Raw genomic sequence first — 22223 nt, forward strand, 5'->3', positions numbered from 1 at the left:
GATTACAGGCAACCCAGATCTAATTTCACAGTGAATTAAACTATATGTTAATTATGGCCCAAAATCTTCTCTGAAGAAAGATAATCAGTAGCTCTAAGTTTCTGTAATTCATATTGCGTACTCATAGCACATTTGTTTCTGGAAGGAGATGCTCAAGTATGGATTAGTAGGCACTGGTGAGGGTACCAGTTACACTTACCTGGTATTTTCTGCACAAAGGTGTAAACGTGAATTCGTGTTCCAGTGCTCCCTGCGTCAAACATAATTCCATACAATGTGCTGGCACTGACATTGATGGGGCACATGGAAGACAGGAAGACACCCTCAAACCAAGTCTGCTGGTCTCTGTGGAAGACAGTGCTGCAAACACAGGATGCCACCAGCATGAAAAAGGCTGCCCCCCAGGTAGTGGCCATTCTCTTCCCAAGATGTGGTGAGTCTAGGCTTTTGTGCAGAAGTAATGCTGCTCATACACCTGCAGTGGCTTACAGGACAAATAAACACAAGGTTAGACCAACTGGTCTTTTGTTTATACCTGTAAAGGAAGAAGTACCTATTATAGAAATCCCATCCCTTCCCCCAAGGTGCTCCTTCTCTATTTTTTTGTAACCAGCACAATAAGCTAGACCAGGGTAACATAGGCTTTTAGCACCTATTTCTAAAGAGTATCTTGCTGCAGAAGGAAATTAGGATTTAAAATATATTTCCTCATTCTCTACTTTCAATTGTAGAGTGGATTTCTCATACTCAAGGCTTTCTCTGATACCTGCTCTTTTTATTGTGTCTGTCTTCTTTCCATTTTGACAATTTTGTCTTTAGAACATACACTAACCTTCTCTCTCTCTTTCCCTCTCTTTTGTCTTTTTTAATTGATATAAGATGTTTTAATTTCTGAATTAAAGCCATAAAGTTACAGGGATCCCTGGGTGGCGCAGTGGTTTGGCGCCTGCCTTTGGCCCAGGGCATGATCCTGGAGACCCGGGATCGAATCCCACGTCGGGCTCCCGGTGCATGGAGCCTGCTTCTCCCTCTGCCTGTGTCTCTGCCTCTCTCTCTCTGTGACTATCATAAATAAATAAAAATTAAAAAAATTAAAAAAAAAATAAAGCCATAAAGTTACAAAGAAGTTATAAAGTCAGTAGCATTGGGGTGTCTACAGCTTTCAAAAATCAGGCTACTGGACTGCTACCCATGACCAATAATATTGCCAGTGGCTTGCACATACAATCACATTTTAGGGAAATCAACTTATTTTAAAAACACTTAAATAGACCATTGTGGGTTTTTCAGAGTTTTAAAAATTTATTTAAGTAATCTCTACACCCAACTTGAAGCCTGAACTCACAGCCCACAGATGAAGAGTTGCATGTTCCTCTAACTGAGCCAGCCAGACACCTGGACATCATGGTTTTGGAAAACATCCTTCACAGGCTTTAGGCCATGTTATCCCAGTAAGAACTTAAGGCAGATGCAGGCACCTGGCTGGTTCTATAAGTTAAGCATCTGACTCTTGAATTTTGGCTCAGGTTATAATCTCAGGGTCGTGAGACTGGGCCCAACATCAGGCTCCATGTCTGGCGTGGAGCTTGCTTGGGATTCTCTCTCTCCCTCCCACCACAAACCCCCTCTAAAAAAAAAACAAACAGAAAACAACCACTTAAGGCAGATGGGCAAATTAAGCCAGAGAAGTTCAATGACTTGCTGAAAGTCATAAAGGTCAATGGTAAAATCTTGGCCAGAAATCAGTCTTCACTCTTACCAACCTTTCTTTTTCTGATTTCAAAAGCCTTCCTTATGGCAAGTTACTGCTTATATTTCTTAATATGTTCTTAGCAAAGACAAAAATCTTAGCATTAGTGCTCAGCTTTATTTGTTTTAGCTCTGTGTATTATAGTAGGTCGGATACAAATGCTGCTGAAAACCTAGAGTAGGGTTACATGACAAAATGTCTCCTGGAAAAGCTATATTGTCTTTGTTCTAGGCTTAATTTTCTCCTGATATTCATGAAGAATACCACATATCTATCCTCTCACATTTAAGGCTTCCTTAATTGGCCTTTATGTACTTTGTTCAAAACAGTTTTGATGTCCTGTTCCAGCTTTCTTCTCTGGACTTTTCCTTATGCAAGTCACAGTAGCTGGTTAAATAAAATCTAATTCCAAAGTTCCCAGTGTCCAGTCCCCTTATCTCTAACAGAGTATGAGTAATCTGGAAAATATATTGAGGATTTTCAGTCATTCTCAAGTACGTTGACCTCTTAGGGTTCATTTTATCAAAATGTCTCTCTTCCCAAAGGCGACATATTCAAAATAATGTAAATTGAAGTCAATTGCATTTAGAGTTTTAATTTTTTAACTTTAAAATAACTACAGTAGTTGTGAGGTACTAAAAAGCAGAGTTAGAATTATTAGTTTGAACACAATTCAAGGCTGGACTTCTACTTTACAATTAAGAATAAAGGGTTTGGCTAGGAAAAAAACAAAAACCTTTTAGAGTTTCAAAGGAAACTATCCCAGGAAAACACCACCAAAATAGAGTAACTGCTTGGCCAGATTCATACTCACATCTTATATCACTCCTTTTGGCTGATTCGTCTTTTACAACAAACAGGCTGGTCATATAGATCAATCTAAATAACTGAAAACAAAAACGACACTTTCAGATTCTCTGAGTATTAATGGATCCTCACTTTGTCCAGAGCTCAAACCATATCCAGTCCTTGGTCCCTTTTCTCCCTCAGGAAAAGCATTAAGGAGCTTTCCAGTAGCCAGCTTTCCTTAACCTCTGCAACTTATCCCACGCACCTTCTCAGGGCTCACTCATGTTTTCTCTATTATTGTGGTTTCTGTAAAACCTCTCCAGCTTCTATTTCTATTAAGTAAACATTGTCTTTCTTCCAAGAGATTTCAAGGGGAAAAAAATGCATGCTAGGTATCTGTTTTCATGGAGTGAAAAAGTGCAGAGTCATACCAGGTGCTCAGTATAAAACTAAACAATAGAGTTTAGACAAAGCAGAGGATGAAAACATAAAATACCCCTTGTGCTCTCAATCCCTACCTTCTAACACCATTTCCAATCTCATTTTTAAGATTAGCTAAGAATGGTATTATAAAGGCTTATAATTTATAAAATGGCATCCTTTTTCATATGGCCCCAGCCTGCAAAGCTTACTCATTCGTTAGTCTTTGCTCAAATGTCATCTTCTTGGGACCTTCCCTGTGTACCGTATTTAAAATTGCAACCCACCTGGCCACATATGTATCTTCTACCTTCCTTCTCTATTTTTTTCCATAGCACTTTCCATATTCAGTATAATTTACTACTTTAGTGTGCGGGTTTTTTTTTCTTTTTTTTCCCAGATTCCCTGCTCCCTGCTATCCTCATGTCAGCTATATATGAGCGGGAATTTTTGTCTATTGTATACAATGATATGTTCCTGGTACTGGAACATGGCTAGCACACAGGTGTTGAATAAATACCATGAAAGGATGAACTGGATCCTACCCATTTAACAAATATATAATAGCTGACTTTTTTCCAACAGGAAGTTAATTATCTGCCCAGTGGAAGATCACAATTCAAAACTTCCAAGGCAGGATTGTTTCTCCAAATGTGTCAATTATATGTTTTATATGCTACTCAAAATAATGCAGATGGTCAAGTTTACTTTTCTATACACTGGGGAGGATACACATCAGTATATTGAAATTCACTCCTTCAGAACTGGTCTTCTCAACATCTCTTGCTCACTTTTTACCTATTCACCCCAACAAAGCCCCCTCTTCAATTCTTTTGAGACCTTGGTGCCAGCTAGCGTTTGTCACTGTTCTCATTTCCTTCCAAAGGTCTTTTCAATATATCTTTGTCTCTATAGTAAACATTAATACTCCCTAGGCAGCCTCCCTAGAGCTTCATGCTTCAGATTCCCTTCTTCCATGTCACCAGAGACAGATTAAAATACCATAGAACCTGGGCCCCATTTGGGTGCTCACCTGCTCATGTCTGCCTGTTCCCCATGAATCCTTGCTTTCACTGTTGGTTGCCTTTTGCTCTTTGCTCCTAGTTCAGCCCTTCTGAAGCAAGTTAGCTTCATGAACCACATTCACCTTTGTGTTAGTTTGCAACTAACTACGTGGCTTTTTGTTAGCTCACTCCCTTCTTGATCCTTCACTCCTCCCTTATCCACTTTTTTTCTGGGTACACATGATTGTCTGGTTCATCTACTTTTATGATAGTTAAGTGCCAAATAGAATTATTACTTGTAGGGCAGAAGTTGCTCAGAACTGAATTCTGTGTTTGTATACAGGATATTAATTACCTACATGTAATAATGTTTTTACATTATTAAATGTTATATTTATAATTATATAATACATAACTATGTAATAATGTTAATAATTCCCTACTTGATGTTTTTATAACCTTAGCCCAAGAGTGCGAAAGTTAATTGTACTTCTTGATAGCTTTTATCCTTGTGATGAATTTAGAAAGCTGGGTATTGAATTGTCTAATTAACAAGCATTTACTGAATGTCTAACGTATTCCTGACACTATGATAGCTTCTAGACACAAAAGAGGAATCAAATATAGTCCCAGGTCTTGGGGCTTCAACTTACTAGAAGACACAGACAAGTAAACAAATAGCTAAAATGTACAAATTGTAGTAAGTTCTCTTATGGGAATATGCACAGAATATTTTAAGAATGGGAGGTGCCTGGCTCAGTCAGTTAAACAGCTGCCTTCGGCTCAGGTCAAGATCTGAGTCCTGGGATTGAGCTCAGTTGGGCTCCCTGCTCAGTGGGGAGTCTGCTTCTCCTTCTGCCTCTCCCCTACTCATGCTGTCTCTCTCGTGTTCTCTCTCTCAAAGAAACAGAATCTTAAAAAAAAAAAAAGTATATTATAGGAATGGACCTAAGAGGCAAGTAACTCATCTCAGAAGGGGAAGGATGGAGATGGGAAGGGTAAGGGAGGGTCCTTAAGGGATGAGGCCTAAGCTGGATCCTAAATCAGAGGTAGGAATTAACTGGTGAAGTGACACAAGGAAAACCCTGAGAACTTTAAGTATTAAACAGATGGAGTATAGAGGACCAGAATAGAGCACAGGTGTGAGGAAGGATGATTCTGTAGGCACTGAATCAGATTCCAAAAGGAGTGGATTTGTTTTCCTTAAACAAACAGTTCCATGGTGACACCTGACCGTTATTTAAATCTTTCTATTCCCTACCTAAACAAATATCCATATTGGCTCAACTGAATAAAATGACACAGTATTTCTCAACAGTTTAAAATAATGGAACGGGACAGGTGACTAGAAAGTTCCACCACAAAGTCTTAGTGATGCTCCCACTGCCAATTCTCCTGAGCTCCACAGAGAAGCTAGCTCTAATAAAATTAAAAATTAAACATAATGCAAGTTTAAAATTTAACCAGAATGGAAATTTTAAAAAATAAGCTGAACTACTGAAATGGATTAGCTAAACCACCCAGAGCACAAGTTAGCCAAGCAAAGCAAAAACAAAACTAGTCTAATTAGCTAAGTCTGAAATAGATTCAGAGTGAGCGATACCTCATTTGGGAATGTATGTTGGGACCTACATACCCAAAACCAAGGTCCAGAGTCCTGGAACACTTTGCTATCTGAAGGTTCAGGGTACATGATATCTTTCGTATTCCCAGACCCAAGTACTAAGCCTGGAACATGTCAGACATCAGTAAATTTCTCATGAATAGGCTTGGTACAATTGAGCTAATACTATCTGCAGACAAAAGCATCAGGGAAGGGAGTACCACCTTTCCTAGTGTCTTACTATGGTGATGTATCACATACCCAACTCCCCATTCCCCTCCAAACCAGCTCATAGATAGGAGTGCTACTCTAGGAATCCTATTTATTCATATAGTCATTCATTTAGCCATTCCAGAAATTATCAGTTGCCCAGTGCTACTTACAAGTACGGCATGCAAAGATGAATCATTTTAGACTTACCCTTTAAGAAATTACAGGAAACAGGAAAGAAAATGCATGTTCATTAACTACCTCTGTAAAGTTAAAATGTGACAAGTAGCTCTCAGTTAGTGTGCTCTGAGACTTCAAAGCATGGAGACATTATTCCCAGCTGGAATAACTGAGAAGGCTTTGTGAAAGAAGTGGCATTTAAGGAGGGTCCTGAGAAAGGGCATTAAGACAGGAAAGGAGTGCTTTCAGGAAACATTGATTCAAGACATGGATATAGAAAAGGGATGGAGGCCCCTGGGGAACAGTGAACACATCAGTTTGACTGTGAGAGGAAATACAGTTGGAAAGGCAAATTCAGGTCAGACAGTACAGCATACCAAATAGCTGAGTTTATTATTATTATTATTTTAGTTTTTTAAAAAAGATTTTATTTATTCATGAGAGACCCAGGCAGAGGGAGAAGCAGGCCCCATGCAGGGAGCCTGACGTGGGACTTGATCCCATGTTTTCAGGATCAGGCCCTGGGTCGAAGGCAGGCACTAAACCACTGAGCCACCCAGGGATCCCCTCAGCTGAGTTTAGACTAAACTCTGCAGGGAATGGGAAGCCACTGAAGATTTTGAGGAAGAGAGTGTCGTAAATATGAATCTGGCTGTTACATGTAATAAAGACTGAAGTGGAGCCTTTGTAGGCTCTGTTTCAGCATCTAATTCTATAAATGTTCACTGATGCCCATTAAGTGCTAGGTGATCAAGAATTAAACCTGAATAAACAGATGTTTTTATTCAAGAAGCTCAGAGTCTGGTAGAGGTGACAGACATAGACACAAAGAACCACACCTTCTTAAGTTAATCATAAAACACTAAAGGATCCCAAAGCCTTAAAGGACTAACTCTACCTACAGGATTGGGAAATGCATCATGAGATGACATCTGAACAGAATTACACAAATAATATAGATATGTGGATCAAGACCAGAGGGACTATAAAATGATGAAAAGAGATAGGTAAATTATGGATGATTTGATCTTATTTTTTTATTTCCTCAAATATTTTTGTAATATGGATTACAGAAACAAAACAAAAAGTAGACTATAGTGGAAGAGGGTATAGAAGAGAGGGTTAGTACTTAATGCAGAGGAAAGACTGTGGCCAAAGGAACATAATCTGAGTTAATAATGATAACAGCTAAGACTTGCCAAGCACTACGTTAAATAGTTTATATGCATTATCTCATTTAATCTTACCATACCACTCTGTGAGTTGGGCTCCATTATTAACATCCCAATTCTAGAAATGAGAAAGCTGAAGCATAAGCAGCTAGGTAAGACCACATAGTTGTAAGGAGAAAGAGCCAGAAATCACACCCAGATGGTTTAATGTCAGAGTCCACAATTTTAACCACTAGATCACTCAGGGAGGGTCATCTAGAATGACTCTAGGGAAAAATGGATATGGGGGTGGGAGGAGAAGTAGACCGCAGAGGAGAATGATCAGAGATGAAGCTGGAAAGTTAGATTGGCGTTGACATACAAAAGTCTTACAGCAGTTTCATCTCTTTCCTATACACAACCAAGAGCTTTAATCTGTTTTCTGCTGGTTCTACTTTCATTACATTTCCAGAATCTGACCATTTCTGTTTACTCATTGCTACCACCCTGGCCTGAGTCACCATCATCTCTCATGTGATTTACTCTAATAATGTCTTAACACATCTCTGCTTTTATTCTTTTTTTTCCTCTGCTTTTATTCTCACTCCCCTAGAGTCTTTTTAACAAGCAACCAAGGTCATCCTTTTAAAATATGTTACAGCATGTCTCTCCTCTGCAAAATCCAGCAATGGCTTCCCATTTCCCCCAGAGTAGCAAGATTCCAATACAGTCTTCACGGATCCATTTCCTCTGCCTCTCTCCCCATTACCTCTCTGACCTTATCTAAGCTTTCATCTTACTCACTCCCCCAACACTGACATCTGTGTGTGTATCAAACATGCTCCTGATGTAGGGCCTTGCTATAGCTGTCCCCACTGTCAGAAATATACCTCTACTTGATAAATTCCTGCAACTTCTTCAAATCATTGTTCAAATGCCACTTTCTTATTGAGACCTATCTTTAATACTAAACTCCCTCCCTCATGTGCCCTTACTGCTGCCTGCTCTGTCAATCCCCCTAACAATCTTTTTCATTTTTTATAGCACCTTATCACATTCTAACATATGAGATAGTTTATGTATTATGCTTATTATCTATGTTCTTCTGATAGAATATAAGCTCCTAGAGAGCAGGGATCAGGAATTGTTTACTGACGTAGCCCAAGTACCTACAGGAGTGTCCAAGAAAGTTCTCAATGGAAACTGATGATAAGAATAAATTACAAAGTGACATAAGAAGGGAAAAATAGGGGTGCCTGGGTACCTCAGTCAGTTAAGCCTCTGCCTTCAGCTCAGGTCATGATCCCAGGATCCTGGAATCAAGCCCCAAATTGGGCTCCCCGCTCAGAGGGGAGTCTGCTTCTTTCCCTCTGCTCCCTCTCCCCAACTCATACTCTCTCGCGCACTCTCTCAAATAAATTAAAATCTTTAGGGGCACCTGGGTGGCTCAGTCAGTTAAGCATATGACTCTTGATTTCAGCCCAGGTCTGATCTCAGGGTCCTGAGATCGAGCCCCATGTCAAGCTCTGTGCTCACTGGGAAGTCTGCTTGAGATTCTCCTCTCCCTCTGCCCCTCTTCCCCTCTCTAGAATGAGTAGATAAATCTTTTTTTATAAAAAAGGAAAAATAATATATACTTTTATAAATAGATTTTAAGAGAATGTAATTGATTAATGAATACCTAATCTAAACATATTTAGGAGAAACTATAATTTTATTTTTCTGAATCTACTAGTTCTATAGCTATATTGAATTTCTTTAATCAAACACACTGTTAAAATTGTGATAAACTGAAGTAACTCCTCCCCTCAAAGCTAAATAAAGGATACTAAACATTATTTACATTGTCCAAGTTCTCTTCTATTAGTCAAACCAATAAATACTTGCAATGCTATACAGTAGTTACCTATCGCTGCAAACAAATAATCTCAAAACTTAGTTGCTTAAAACAATAATATACATTTATTATCTCACAGTTTCTGTAGTTCAGGAATTTGAGAATGGCTTCACTGGATAGTTCTGGCTCAGGGTCTCTCATGATACTGGAGTCAAGATGCAGGCTGGGGCTACAGTCAACTGAAGGCTTGACTGAAGGTGAAAACCCACCTCCTAGAATGGATCACTCAATGGCTGGCGAGCTGATGCTGGCTGTTGGAAGGAAGCCGCAGCTGCTTCCCACGTTGACTCTCCAAAGAGCCTTGAATATCTTAGAACATGGTGGATGTCTCATCCAGAGTGGGAAATCCAAGAGACAGCAAGGTAGAAGCAGTGATGTTTTTTTATGACTTATTCCTGTAAGTCATATACTATTATTTCCCCCATATTTCATTGGCCATACAGACCAATCCTGATGAGAGGATGGGCATGAATACCAGGAGGTGAGAATCACTGGAGGCCATCTTACAGGCTACTGCAAGTTATAACCAGTATTTACATAATATTTTGTCTTTGGGTTTTTTTCAATTTATATATGTTTCTATTAACAGAGCTTACACACTTCTTGTTTTAGGAACTACATGTTATTCCACTGATACTAACTCTTAAAAATTAAAAACAGTATGGACTTTTATTTTTCTGAAAATCAAGATGCGGGATCCCTGGGTGGCGCAGCGGTTTGGCGCCTGCCTTTGGCCCAGGGCGCAATCCTGGAGGCCCGGGATCGAATCCCACATCAGGCTCCCGGTGCATGGAGCCTGCTTCTCCCTCTGCCTGTGTCTCTGCCTCCCTCTCTCACTCTCTCTCTCTCTCTGTGTGACTATCATAAATAAATAAAAAATTAAAAAAAAAAAAAAAAAGAAAATCGGGATGCCTGGGTGGCTTACCAGTTGAGCATCTGCCTTTGGCTCAGGGCGTGACCCTAGAGTCCTGGGATCAAGTCCCACATCAGGCTCCCTGCATGGAACCTGCTTCTCCCTCTGCCTGTGTCTCTGGCTCTCTCTCTCTCTCTGTGTCTCTCATGAATGAATAAATAATATCTTAAAAAAATTTTCTGAAAATGTCATATTCTACTACTTGATGCTTTCCATTTTTTGCTATAGTTCTGATATCTTTTAAAAAGGTTTTATTTATTTGAGAGAGAGAAATAAAGTGAGCACAAGCTAGGGGAGAGGGAGAGGGAAAGAATCTCAAGCAGACTCTGCTCTGAGTGTGAAGCCTGGCACAGGGCTTGATCTCACCACCCTGAGATCATGACCTGAGCCAAAACCAAGAGTCAGATGCTTTAACCAACTGAGCCACCCAGGTGACCCTAGTCCCAATATTTTCCTTAAGGAAAAGCATTAAAGTCATAAAAACTATAACTCATACAACTTTCTGCTTGTTCCTAAGGGCGGCAGGAATTTAAATACTTCGAAAAAGTCAGACATATTTAAAAAAGAGTAGGGAGAAAACAAATGAGTCCTTATATTCGTTAAGATTATAAGCATCTATTAATAACTGAATAATAAACCTAACAGTGAAATAAAATGCTTAATCAAGGAAGGCATAGAGTGAAAATATTTATTTTAAACAGAACAGCAACTTTTTTCATGCTATATATAGAAAGAAAATTTCTAATCAGACAATAGTAGCATTTATACTTAGGTAATAAAGAGATATTTGGTAGAAGGGTAAAACTGATAACTGGTACAGACATGAAAACCACTCAATAACTTTATACCCAGCATTTTTCAAGTATCAACAAAATAAAAAAGGGTTATTAAATAACTTGCTTTAGATATCTGCCAAAGAACTGTAATAAGATCTGTAAGCATGGAAACCACAAGGGGAGAGATTAAACAGGAAGAACCTTCCAGCAGTAGGATTTGCTGTGCTGGCAGGGAGGAGAGGATTCTTGCCCCAAGGGCTCAGCTCAAATCTGACCACATTGTCCCAGGTGGATTCACAGACCAGAAGGCTGATTGAATGAGATTTCTTTTAAGGTCTCTCCAACCATAAGATCAAACCCTCCCTATAAAGGAATTAGAATTGATACATTGGTAGTTAACCAACAAATATAAAATTCTTTCCTATTAATAGATCACTTCTTTCTGTACTTTATTCCATTTTAATCAAAACATCATTAGATAAGTGTCAAAAAGGCCAATTCTATACAATGAAACCATTTGGGTATTGTACCAAAATGAGATCAGACAGTGCCTGACTTCATTCTTCATGGTTTTGGGCTTGACTTGGTTACAATCGTCACTGCATAGGGAAAGCAGCTGCTCTTGCTGCTTCTCTCTCTCTTCACAAGTCATAAGGTCTTTTCTTACCCATTCATGAAGAGTGAGAAACCTTTATACAGGAAGATACTACCAGTCAGGAGAGGGTTCATATTCCCCCAATGAGCAAATATAATAAAAATATAAGGTGATCAACCATTTCTGCCTTCAAACTCATATCCATTGTAGGAGGTATTTATGTGCAGAAGAGTAATTACAAGGATCAGTGTGCTCTGTCACTGTTTACACTGGAATTTGTGGGAAGAGAAATGAAAACCCATTTTCCCTTTCTTGTTATCAAATGAAAAGTATCTTCTGCTTCAAATATGTTCCATCAAAATAAAAAAACGAGAAAGACTGAAATATTATGTGATATCTGATATATAAAGCAAGGAATAGGGCTACCATATAAGTACATTTCTGCAAATGTGTCTAAGATGCTTCCCCTTTAAATAACATAACATCTTTATTTTAACAATGCTAGCTACAAATATTTCTAAGGTGACTTATGATTCAGGGTGATGATTATGATCATTAGTTATGTTTTTCTGCAAAACTGGAATGCCTCTGGGGCTACAGTTCTATAGAACTGTTTGCCTGCCACTAAACGGTCCCAGATTGATTTACTTTTTTGAGCTTGTTTTCCCTGACATATTATGTTATCACTGATTAGTGTGCCATGGGTGTGATTCCTTCAATAAGCTGCCATCATGTAATTTTTAAAAATCTTTAAAATCAATGGGATGCAGATCAGAAAGACATAATTATTAGACTTTTATGTAAACTTATGCAAATTAGAGTCTCTCTAAAAGAATAAGGGTTGCAGATTTTGTGACAGCTTTTTTAGTGGCTCAAAGATCCCTTTCCATTTATCATGAGCTTTCAGGAATAAGAAAGCAGAATGTGGAGAAATCTACCTATGGAAAAGTAGAGTACTACTTTATATTGGCTACTTACCAATATTTTCTTTTTCTTCTGGGCATTCCCCTTTGTTTCTTTCAACTAATGTGACATTTTTTCAACCTGTAGAAGATAGACATGGATAATCATAAGAGCAAAGTTCTCTCTTTTCCCTCTTGTCAGGATGCTTATTTTTGAGGTAGTAATCTCTTTTCACATTTATTTCTAATCTGTTCAGTCTTTGGAAACCAGATCACCACATTCATCCCCTGACTTGCAGTCTAGTACTCTTAAGCTCTTTGTCTTCTTCCATACTTTCTTCTCATTTAAACTACAACCACAGCCACTCTTATAAAATCACTTGTTTATAAAATCAGCAACAACAAAGGGAGGCAAATCACACTCCCTCTAAAAGCTAGTATATATCTCTGTATAAATGTATGTGTGTAAATGTATAGGGGTCAGTGACTAAGGAGCTAATCCACAAAGTGGATAAAATCTAGTTTATGCACTTAGTGGGTTTTTTTTTCTCCATAAAGAAGTCAAATAATGAGTTGTGTGTTCCACAGTGTGATCAAGAGTGGCCATTTAGTATTACACGTATGAGTACATGGTTAAAAGGCACCAAGCCAATTCTAGTCCTAAGTATACATTCACAATTTGAAGACAGGGACTCAAACAAATGTATTTCTACACTGATGTTCATTATAGCACTGTTCAACCAGAGGTGGAAACAACCAAAGTGTCCATTAATAAATATGTAAACAAAAATATGATACATATATTTAGTAAAATATTATTTAGCTATAAAAAGGAATGATGTTCTGGGGCACCCGGCTGGCTCAGTTGGAAGGGCATGTCACTCTTGATCTCAAGGTTGTGAGTTTGAGCCCCACATAGGGTGTGTGGAGGTTACTTAAATAAATAAAACTTGAAAAAAAAAAAGGGATGAAGTTCTAACACATGCTACAATATGGATGAACCTTGAAAACATTATGCTAAATGAAAGAAGCCAGATACAAAAAGATATATATGACTCCACTTATATGAAATGTCTAGAATAAGTAAATTCACAGAGACAGAAAGTAGATCAGAGGTTACCAGGAGTTGAGCGGAGGGTACAATGGAGGTTACTGCTTAATAGGCTTAGAGTTTGTTTGGGGTGATGACAGAGTTTTGGAAACAGTAGTAATGGTTATAAAAGACTGTGAATAGGGATCCCTGGGTGGTGCAGTGGTTTAGCGCCTGCCTTTGACCCAGGGCGCGATCCTGGAGACCCGGGATTGAATCCCACGTCGGGCTCCCAGTGCATGGAGCCTGCTTCTCCCTCTGCCTGTGTCTCTGCCTCTCTGTGTGTGTGTGTGAGTGACTATCATAAATAAATTTTAAAACATTTTTAAAAAAAAGACTGTGAATATAATTAATACTACTGAACTGTACACTTAGAATGGTTAAGATGGCAATTTTTGTGTTCTATATTTTACCATCACAGTAAAAAAAAATTTTCAAAAACATTATGTGGTGAGGAGCCTGAGTGGCTCAGTTGGTTGAGTGTCAGACTCATGATTTCAGCTCAGATTATGATCTCAGGGTTGTGAGTGGAGCCTGCATCAGGCTCTGAGCTCAGGGTGGAGTCTGCTTGACATTCTCTCTCTCTCTACCCTTTCCCCTGTTCATGCTCGCTCTTTCAAATAAATGAATCTTAAAAAAAAATAAAAAGCAGATGGGGGCGCCTGGCTGGCTTAGACCATAGGGCATGTGCCTCTTGATTTCATGGTTGTGAGTTCAAACACCACACTAGACAGAGTTTACTTCAAAAAGAAAAAAGAGGAAAGTGCAGATGGAACTAAACATAAGATCAAATGAGGAAAAACTTTGGCTACTATTTCAATGAAACAACAGCTATGACAACACTTCTTCCTTTGGATATCTCATAGGTACACAGCCAATTATGATTTAAATTTTGAAGGGTAGTACTGATACTTAGAAAATGTCTTTAAGCATTTGAATTTATACAGTACCTTCTATTCTCCCATAAAGTTTAACTTAACCTATGCAGCATAAATATGAAAATAATACAACCAAGAGAGGATTCAAACAAGATTATAAATTCTAACTATATGGGCCCCAAAGCAAATGTTTTCAAGAAAGGTCTTCATACATTTTGTTGACAACTTAAATACTTCTCCTAGTATGCCCTTGGAATCCAAGGATGGAATGAGTGATATCTACCTCTAAGCCTGCAATCTTGACATTTCTATTAAGTTTTCCTTTTAAAAACACTTAATGTTGTATGCATGTCAATACACTGAACTCAAAACAAGAGACACTTCAAGCTGACATCTCCAAATGCTCCATCTCCTTGGCACCCTTGCCCCCCACCCTGCAGAGAGGGCTAAATGGATTTTTCTTATTTCCTGTTTCTATTAGTGGCATCTATTAGATTTCCTAACTCACAACCCAAAATCCTCATCATCTTTGAATTCTCTACTCTCATACCTTCTATATTCCAATCTGTTATCAAGAACTGATTATTTTTCCTTTGCAATATCTCTCTCATCTCTTTCTCCTTTTTTTCCTCCTAGTATCCCTAGTAATAACTAAATTCTGGCCTTTATTATTTCAGACTTAGATTGTTACAGCTTAATTGGTCTTCAAATTACCAACATTTCTTTTTTTTTAAAAGATTTTATTAATTTATTCATGATAGAGAAAGAGAGAGAGAGAGAGAGAGAGAGAGAGAGAAAGAGAGAGGCAGAGACACAGGCAGAGGGAGAAGCAGGCTCCATGTCGGGAGCCTGACGTGGGACTCGATCCCAGGACTCCAGGATCATGCCCTGGGCCAAAGGCAGGCGCTGAACCACTGAGCCACCCAGCAAATTACCAACATTTCTATTCTCAAATCCATACACTACTGTCTTCATCATTTTCCCACTAGATTTTATTTTATTTTATTTTTTAAAAGATTTTATTTATTTATTCATGAGAGACACACACACACACAGAGACGCAGAGACACAGGCAAAGGAAGAAGCAGGTCCATGCAGGGAGCCTGATATGGGACTCGATCCTGGGTCTCCAGGATCACACCCTGGGCCAAAGGTGGCGCTAAAACGCTGAGCCACCCAGGGATCCCCCTCCCACTACATTTTAATCCAGAGCATATTAGGAATTCACTTATCTTTGAACACTGTACAACTGGCATATATGTTTAATTAACCAATGTTTGTTGAATGAATTAATGAATACATAAATCAATTCACTCTCTAAAACTTTCACAATTTTGGGTGCCTAGGTGCCTCATTTGGTTAAGCATCTGACTCTTGATTTCAGTTCAGGTCATGATCTCAGGGTTGTAAGATTGAACCCCATGTCCAGCTGCACACAGAGGGGAGTCTGCTTGAGATCCTCTCCCTCTCCCTATGCCCCTCCCTGCTGCTCATTCTCTGTAAATTAATCTTTAAAAAACCAAAACTTTCATCAACTTCCCACTGTTTGTAACAGAAGGTACAAACTCAAATACCTAAATACTTACGGGGGCCAAGGAGGAAATACAACTGAGTAAAGGTGTAAACCAATAGGAATTGGTAGGGACTATGGCAAGCTAGAGAGTACACATCTCATCTAAATGGGCGCTGCTGCCGCAAATTGCTGCCATGATGAATCACCAGCCCAATATTGCCAGGTCTTCTGATTTTTCAAGACAAGCTGAAAGTACAGATTTCTGTGTGGAATCCAGTTTTTAAATAGTGACAACTAATTCCATTAAAAAAATAAAAAACCCAGGGATGCCAGGGTGGCTCAGTGGTTGGGCATCTACCTTTGGCTCAGAGCATGATCCCAGAGTTCCAAGATCAAGTCCCACATCAGGCTTACCGCATGGAGTCTGCTTCTCTCTCTGCCTATGTCTCTGCCTCTCTCTATCTCATGAATAAATTAAAAATCAAATAAATAAATATTTAAAAAAACAAACAAACCCCAGGGACACCTGGGTGGCTCAGTGGTTGAGCATCTGCCTTCAGCTCAGGGCGTGATCCTAGAGTCCCAGGATCTAGTCCTGCATTGGGCTCCCAGTAGGGAGCCTGCTTCGCCCTCTGCCTCTGCCTCTGTCTCTGTGTCTCTCATGAATACATAAATATTAAAAAAAGAAAGAAAGAAAGAAAGAAAGAAAGAAAGAAAGAAAGAAAGAAAGAAAGAAAGAAAGAAAAGAAAAGAAAGAAAAGAAAGAAAGAAGAAAAGAAAGAAGAAAAGGAACCAAGGAAAAAGAAAGGAAACCAGGAGATTATGACATCATGGAGTAACTAACTGCTAGTCATTGGATGTAGGGCTTTCTCATACAGTAAATGCAAGAATAGGTGTTTATGGTGGTATGTGTGGAACGCCCAAAAAGATTGTTGAGCCTCAACCCTCAGACTCTAGAGTCTAGAGGCAAGTCTGTAGACATCACTATCACTGTCTCCTGGCCTATGTCTCTGCCTCTCTCTGTGTGTCTCTTATGAATAAATAAATAAAAATCTTTAAAAATTAAAAAAAAAAGGCACTTTTCAGGCCTGGCAAAACACACCTATGGGTCAAATCCAGCCTTCAAGTTACAAGTTGGTGATGCTGCACTGTAGGACAAAAGTTTAACTCCCTGCCCAATATCTGAAGTCCTCCACTGTGAATGTCCAGGCTACCTTACTGAAGTTTTTTTGCCCACTACTTTCATACAAGAACCTTGCTCTAGTCTCTCAAGTCTCAATCTTTAGGATGTATCAGAACCACCTGGAGGACTTGTTAAAACACAGGTGGGTGGGCCGCACTGCCAGCAATTTAGCAGTTCTCAAGTGGAGCCTGAGAACTTACATTTCTAATTTGTAACAAGTTCCCAGGTGATGCTGATGCTACAGGTCCATGGACCACAATTTGGAAACTACTGTTTTAAACATCCCCTTGTCTCAAACATACTGAATTTTGCTCACATCATTCTGCCTTTCCACAAAGTCTTCCCCCTTCCTTTCAGTCCACCATCTGTAAACTTTCTCTATGAAGTCTTTCATGTCACCAAATTCTTGCAGCACTTATGCTATCTCCCCTTTATTCATCACAGCTTGGTGTTTTTTATTAACTGTTTGTATATAGGTGCCAGTGAAGTTGTGTACTCTCACAGGTCAATGCTCAGGTCAGTACCTTATACACCTGACTATAAGCCACTTGAATGTGTTGTACTCCTCAAGCTATCAGGTAGCATGATATACAGCTGGTACTTACTAAATTTTTTTTAAGAATTATTTATTTATTTTAGAGAGAGCACAAATGAGCAAGAGAAGGGGTAGAGGGAGAGGGAGAGAAGCAGACAGCAGGAAGCCAGATGTGGGGCTCAATCTTATGACCCTGAGATGATGGCCGAACCAAAATCAAGAGTCAGATGCTTAACTGACTGAGCCACTCAGACACCCCCTCACTAAACATTTCTTTTTTTAAAGGATCTATCTATCATCTATCTATCTATCTATCTATCTATCTATCTATCTATCTATCTATCATCTATCATCTATCTATTTATTTATGAGAGACAGAGAGAGAAGCAGAGACACAGGCAGAAGGAGAAGCAGGCTCCATGCAGGGAGCCTGATGTGGGACTTGGTCCCGGATCCGGGGATCACACTCTGAGGCAAAGGCAGAAGCTCAATCGTTGAGCCACCCGGGTGTCCCTCACTAAACATTTTTTTTTTTTTTTAACATTTCTTAAGTAAATATCTGACAGATCCATGAAATCAAAGTGAAAATAAGAGGGACTGAAATTTATGTGTATAATTTTTCTTAGAGAACTTTTAGTTCTCTTTGATGGCTTTGTCAGAATGGACAATAAAAATTGAATACTTCGCAAATCAATTGCCAGTGGTAATAATTATTGTATAAAAATAGAACAATGTTTAAAAAAAAACCCAGCTTTTAATGTTGATAACAGTAAATCCTTGATCTCCAGGATTCCTTATCCTTTGCAGGGATGTGAACTAGCCAATGTTACAATATAATACATATTTAATAGAATTCTCTATTTGTACCATGTGCAATAAAAAAGTAAGATGGGGGACACCTGGGTGGTTCAGTGGTTGAGTGTCTGCCTTTAGCTCAGGGTGTGATCCCCAGTCCCAGGATCGAGTCCCACATCGGGCTTCCTGCATAGAGCCTGCTTCTCCCTCTTCCTTTGCCTGCTGCTCCCCCTGCTTGTGCTCACTCACTCTGTCAAACAAACAAATAAATAAATATCTAAAAAAAAAAAAAAAGTAACTCACTCCCCTTGATATTCAGAAACATTGATAAGTTCCTTCAGATATAGTTTGGATAATATATTTATCTACGATTCCAAACATTGTATGAAAACAAAATCAAAAGCTATACACCTACTCTCTTCCACCTATAGAGTCACATCTGCTATCAGATGATTTCAAGGATGATTTATGAGTAGAAATCTGAGTCTCCACTCTAAACCAGAATAAAGCCATGACAACTTTACAGAGTAAACCCAATTTGGGAACAACTAGAAAATTACAAATACTATATATTTTGAAAATAAAAGAAAACCAGGAAATACAATATACTTTGTTTTTTTTAATTTTTTTTATTATTATTATTCTTTTTATTTATGATAGTCACACACAGAGAGAGGCAGAGACACAGGCAGAGGGAGAAGCAGGCTCCATGCACCGGGAGCCCAACGTGGGATTCGATCCCGGGTCTCCAGGATCACGCCCTGGGCCAAAGGCAGGCGCCAAACCGCTGCGCCACCCAGGGATCCCCAATATACTTTGTTATGTAGTCCTAAGTTATTTGCTTTTTGAACTGTACACTTGATATTACAATCAATAGGACAAGAGAAAAGTCATCATTTGGTAAGGACAATCCAATTTGGAAAGAAAACACCAACAAAAATGACCCAGAAGCATATGAAGTACATTTAGAGCTTTAGGTTAGCACAGATATTACCTTATATCAGGTTACTTATCCTACCTACCAGGACCATAATGATCTTGTCTGCATGAGGATTCAGTCAAGACACTCCACATTTCTATATTGACCAGGAACTATGCAAACTGGGGGAAAAAATAATTGTAAAGTCAACAAAACACTAAGTGGCTTAGTCCAAGTTTTAAAAGCATTAACATTCTAAAAAATAAAACAAAGCATATTTATTCAGCAAGATAATCCTGAAACTTCATAGTAAACCTACCTCCCAGAAATTACAGAAATTATAAAAGGAAATGTTACCAGATAAATTGCTAGACAGCAACTTCCTACTGCACTATCTGTATTATCAGATGTTTCTCACTAACAGATGACCGAATAATATTCAGTTCTTTGGCAGAGAATGTGAAAATTCAGAATATGGCATTCTAGAACCATATAAATATGATCATTTATCTTAACAACAGTCATATCACAACAGTTTAACTACAAATCAAACTTATGGTCAATAAAAATGTAGGATTGGGATCCCTGAGTGGCTCAGCGGTTTGGCGCCTGCTTTTGGCCCAGGGCATGATCCTGGGGTCCCGAGATCGAGTCCCACATCAGGCTCCCTGCATGGAGCCTGCTTCTCCCTCTGCCTGTGTCTCTGCCTCTCTCTCTCTGTGTGTGTCTCTCATGAATAAATAAATAAAATCTTAAAAAAAAAGTTGTAGGATTAAAAAACTATAAAGTACATGCAATTAAAGTATGTGCATATTAAGAAATAATCTTGTTATAATAAAACTTTCATGTTTATAGATCAGTCTATAGGCTTGTGTTCAAACAAGGAAAGTCTTGGACTGACTTTCATATTATACAATAACTATACAATAACCAATTTTTAGAATTCCGAATATATAGCCTCTAAAGAAGATGCTCTCTCTTTTCTGCAAGTTTTCAATTGGGTGCACTTTCAGAAACTCAAAAACGAATCCTTTTATGGATTCCAAATCAGAGGAAATTCCTTCAGAGGTGATTCTACCGTGGACCCACCAGAGTGTGAGAGACAAATAGAGGGAAAATACACCAAAAATACATGAAGCCAGCAGAGGGGTGGGGGTAGCATCTCTCCCCCAGGACTTTACAGCAGGGCAGTGATCACAGTGATTTTGTTCAAGGGATGCCTCAGACAGCTTTGACACCAGGACCTCTGACATATTCTGCATGGGATGCCACCCAGGAAATGGTGGTGGTGGGGGTTTCTTGGTAATGGCTCTTCTCTCTTCAGTTCCCAAGGACTCTCCCTTAGGATGCCTTTTAGCCCAATGGAAAACAATTCAGATTGCAAAATTTAGGAAGAGACTGATCTCCTGTAATACTGCATGGCCTCAGGAGGATCTCAGTTAGATCTGTTCTGCAAGAAGCAGGGCAAAAGGGAGGAAGTACCCCAGGTCCAGACCATCAGGGCTCTAAGTCTGGACCCAGACCTAAGGGCCTCTAGCAGAACATGTCTGGTCAGTAACCAGGCCAGTAAACTCCCTCCTGATATACTGAATGATAATTATCTAAATAGGCCTCCTCCTGATAGAACCCCGATTGTTAGAGGAAACACAGGCCATCCCTAATGAGGGGGGACTCTGACTCTTTCACTGTTCCTTCTCCTCATAAATGTGGGGGCTTCTCCCTCATTTCCCAGGTTAATGGCTATAATTAGAGCCGTATGGTTAGTCTACTCAGGAAAGGGACTTTAAGGAATATTCCCAAGCAGCTACTGAATCTCCCTTTGTTTTGGGGAAAATTCTTGTCTTCTCTGGCCAGACATGAACTGCATATTTCCACTTTGGTGGAAAAAAGCCATGGTGCCTGCTCATTGGTCCGAGCTGACAAAGTTTAGAACCATCTTCCCCTCCTCCTCTTTCTATACCATCTTGGGTGCCACCTGCATAACTGGTTCCTATACCATCCTCAGTACCAACAGACACCATTGGCTCCTTTCCATCTCCTCCCTGCCAAGGAGAGAAAAGCACTCCCCTGGAATTAACACTGCTCACTGCATATTTCCCCAGTGCCCCAGGCAAAAATTGACAGTGGAAAACAAACGGACTTTTACAGTGGGCCCAGGTGGAACATACCTTGGTATTTAAACTAATTTAAGTTTGTTGGTTTAATTAAAATAGGCATATCCTTAAGAGTCATCAGCATTAAATACGAAATTTTTATTCTACCAGGGATTACTGAAGGTCAAATAAGCTCATGTTATCTCTGTTGCGGTTTGTTAGCAAATAGATGACTTAAAATGATGGTTAATTTTGCCTGTCTCAAAGTTTTCATGGGTAATTGTTAAGATAGTTTTCAAAATCTTTTGGTAACCTGAAACTTTAAAGTTTTGCTTGGATGATAAATTGGGACTGAATTCATTGGCCATCTAGGTCTTTTCCAAATAGGATAAAGTGCTAAAGCACTGATTACTGAATGTAGGTTTGTGCTTTTGATTACTTATTGCAAAGAAACAAAGGATATTTGGGTCTGTTGGGAAACATGCTGTATGCCTAACAATTCATAAGTTTGCTATCTAAAGAATTCTGCTCACAATTGGTTATTATTTAGTTTTCACTGGAGATTAAGTTTCTAAGAGTCACAATTCTACTCAATGTAATTAACACTTAAGGAAATGAAGCAACTCTGTATGTGTAAGAAAAACATAATAGAAATACATTTTTGTTGAAGGTAAAAAAAAGTAATTTTGAGGGCACCTGGGTGGCTCAGGTTGGTTAAGTGGCTGCCTTCGGCTCAGGTCATGCTAAAGGTCCTGGAATTGAGCCCCACGTCAGGCTCCCCACTCAGCAGGGTGTCTGCTTCTCTCTCTTTCTGCCTCCTGACCCCTGCTCATGCTGTCTCTCCCTCTCTCAAATAAATAAAATTAGAAAAAAAAATTACAAAAATTAAAATTTTGTCCTAAAATGACACTGGTTGTTTGGAGAGACATGGCTTTGGCCAAAATCTGAATGCAAAGGAAAGTTGTAGAAAGTTTTGAAGGGAAATCTTTGGAAAGGAATTTTATGCCTGGTCAGGACAGACTAAGGT

General features: G+C 39.1%; 1 protein-coding gene across 2 annotated transcripts in view; it reads right to left on the bottom strand.

Annotated features, from left to right (window-relative positions):
• The window catches only part of ENTPD5 (ectonucleoside triphosphate diphosphohydrolase 5 (inactive)), a 52036-nt gene that overhangs the window by 24026 nt on the left and 5787 nt on the right, over positions 1-22223 (bottom strand). For both annotated transcript variants that reach the window (XM_077909957.1, XM_077909956.1), the window contains exons 4-7: positions 19207-19285; positions 12267-12332; positions 2565-2637; positions 200-484 (exon numbers count right to left, since the gene is read on the bottom strand). In XM_077909957.1, coding sequence (XP_077766083.1) covers positions 200-416 — 217 coding nt within the window. In that variant the 5' untranslated portion in view covers positions 417-484; positions 2565-2637; positions 12267-12332; positions 19207-19285. The remainder of the gene's footprint in view (positions 1-199; positions 485-2564; positions 2638-12266; positions 12333-19206; positions 19286-22223) is intronic.

This window comes from Canis aureus, chromosome 9 (assembly GCF_053574225.1).
Source record: "Canis aureus isolate CA01 chromosome 9, VMU_Caureus_v.1.0, whole genome shotgun sequence".
Classification (NCBI taxonomy): domain Eukaryota; kingdom Metazoa; phylum Chordata; class Mammalia; order Carnivora; family Canidae; genus Canis; species Canis aureus.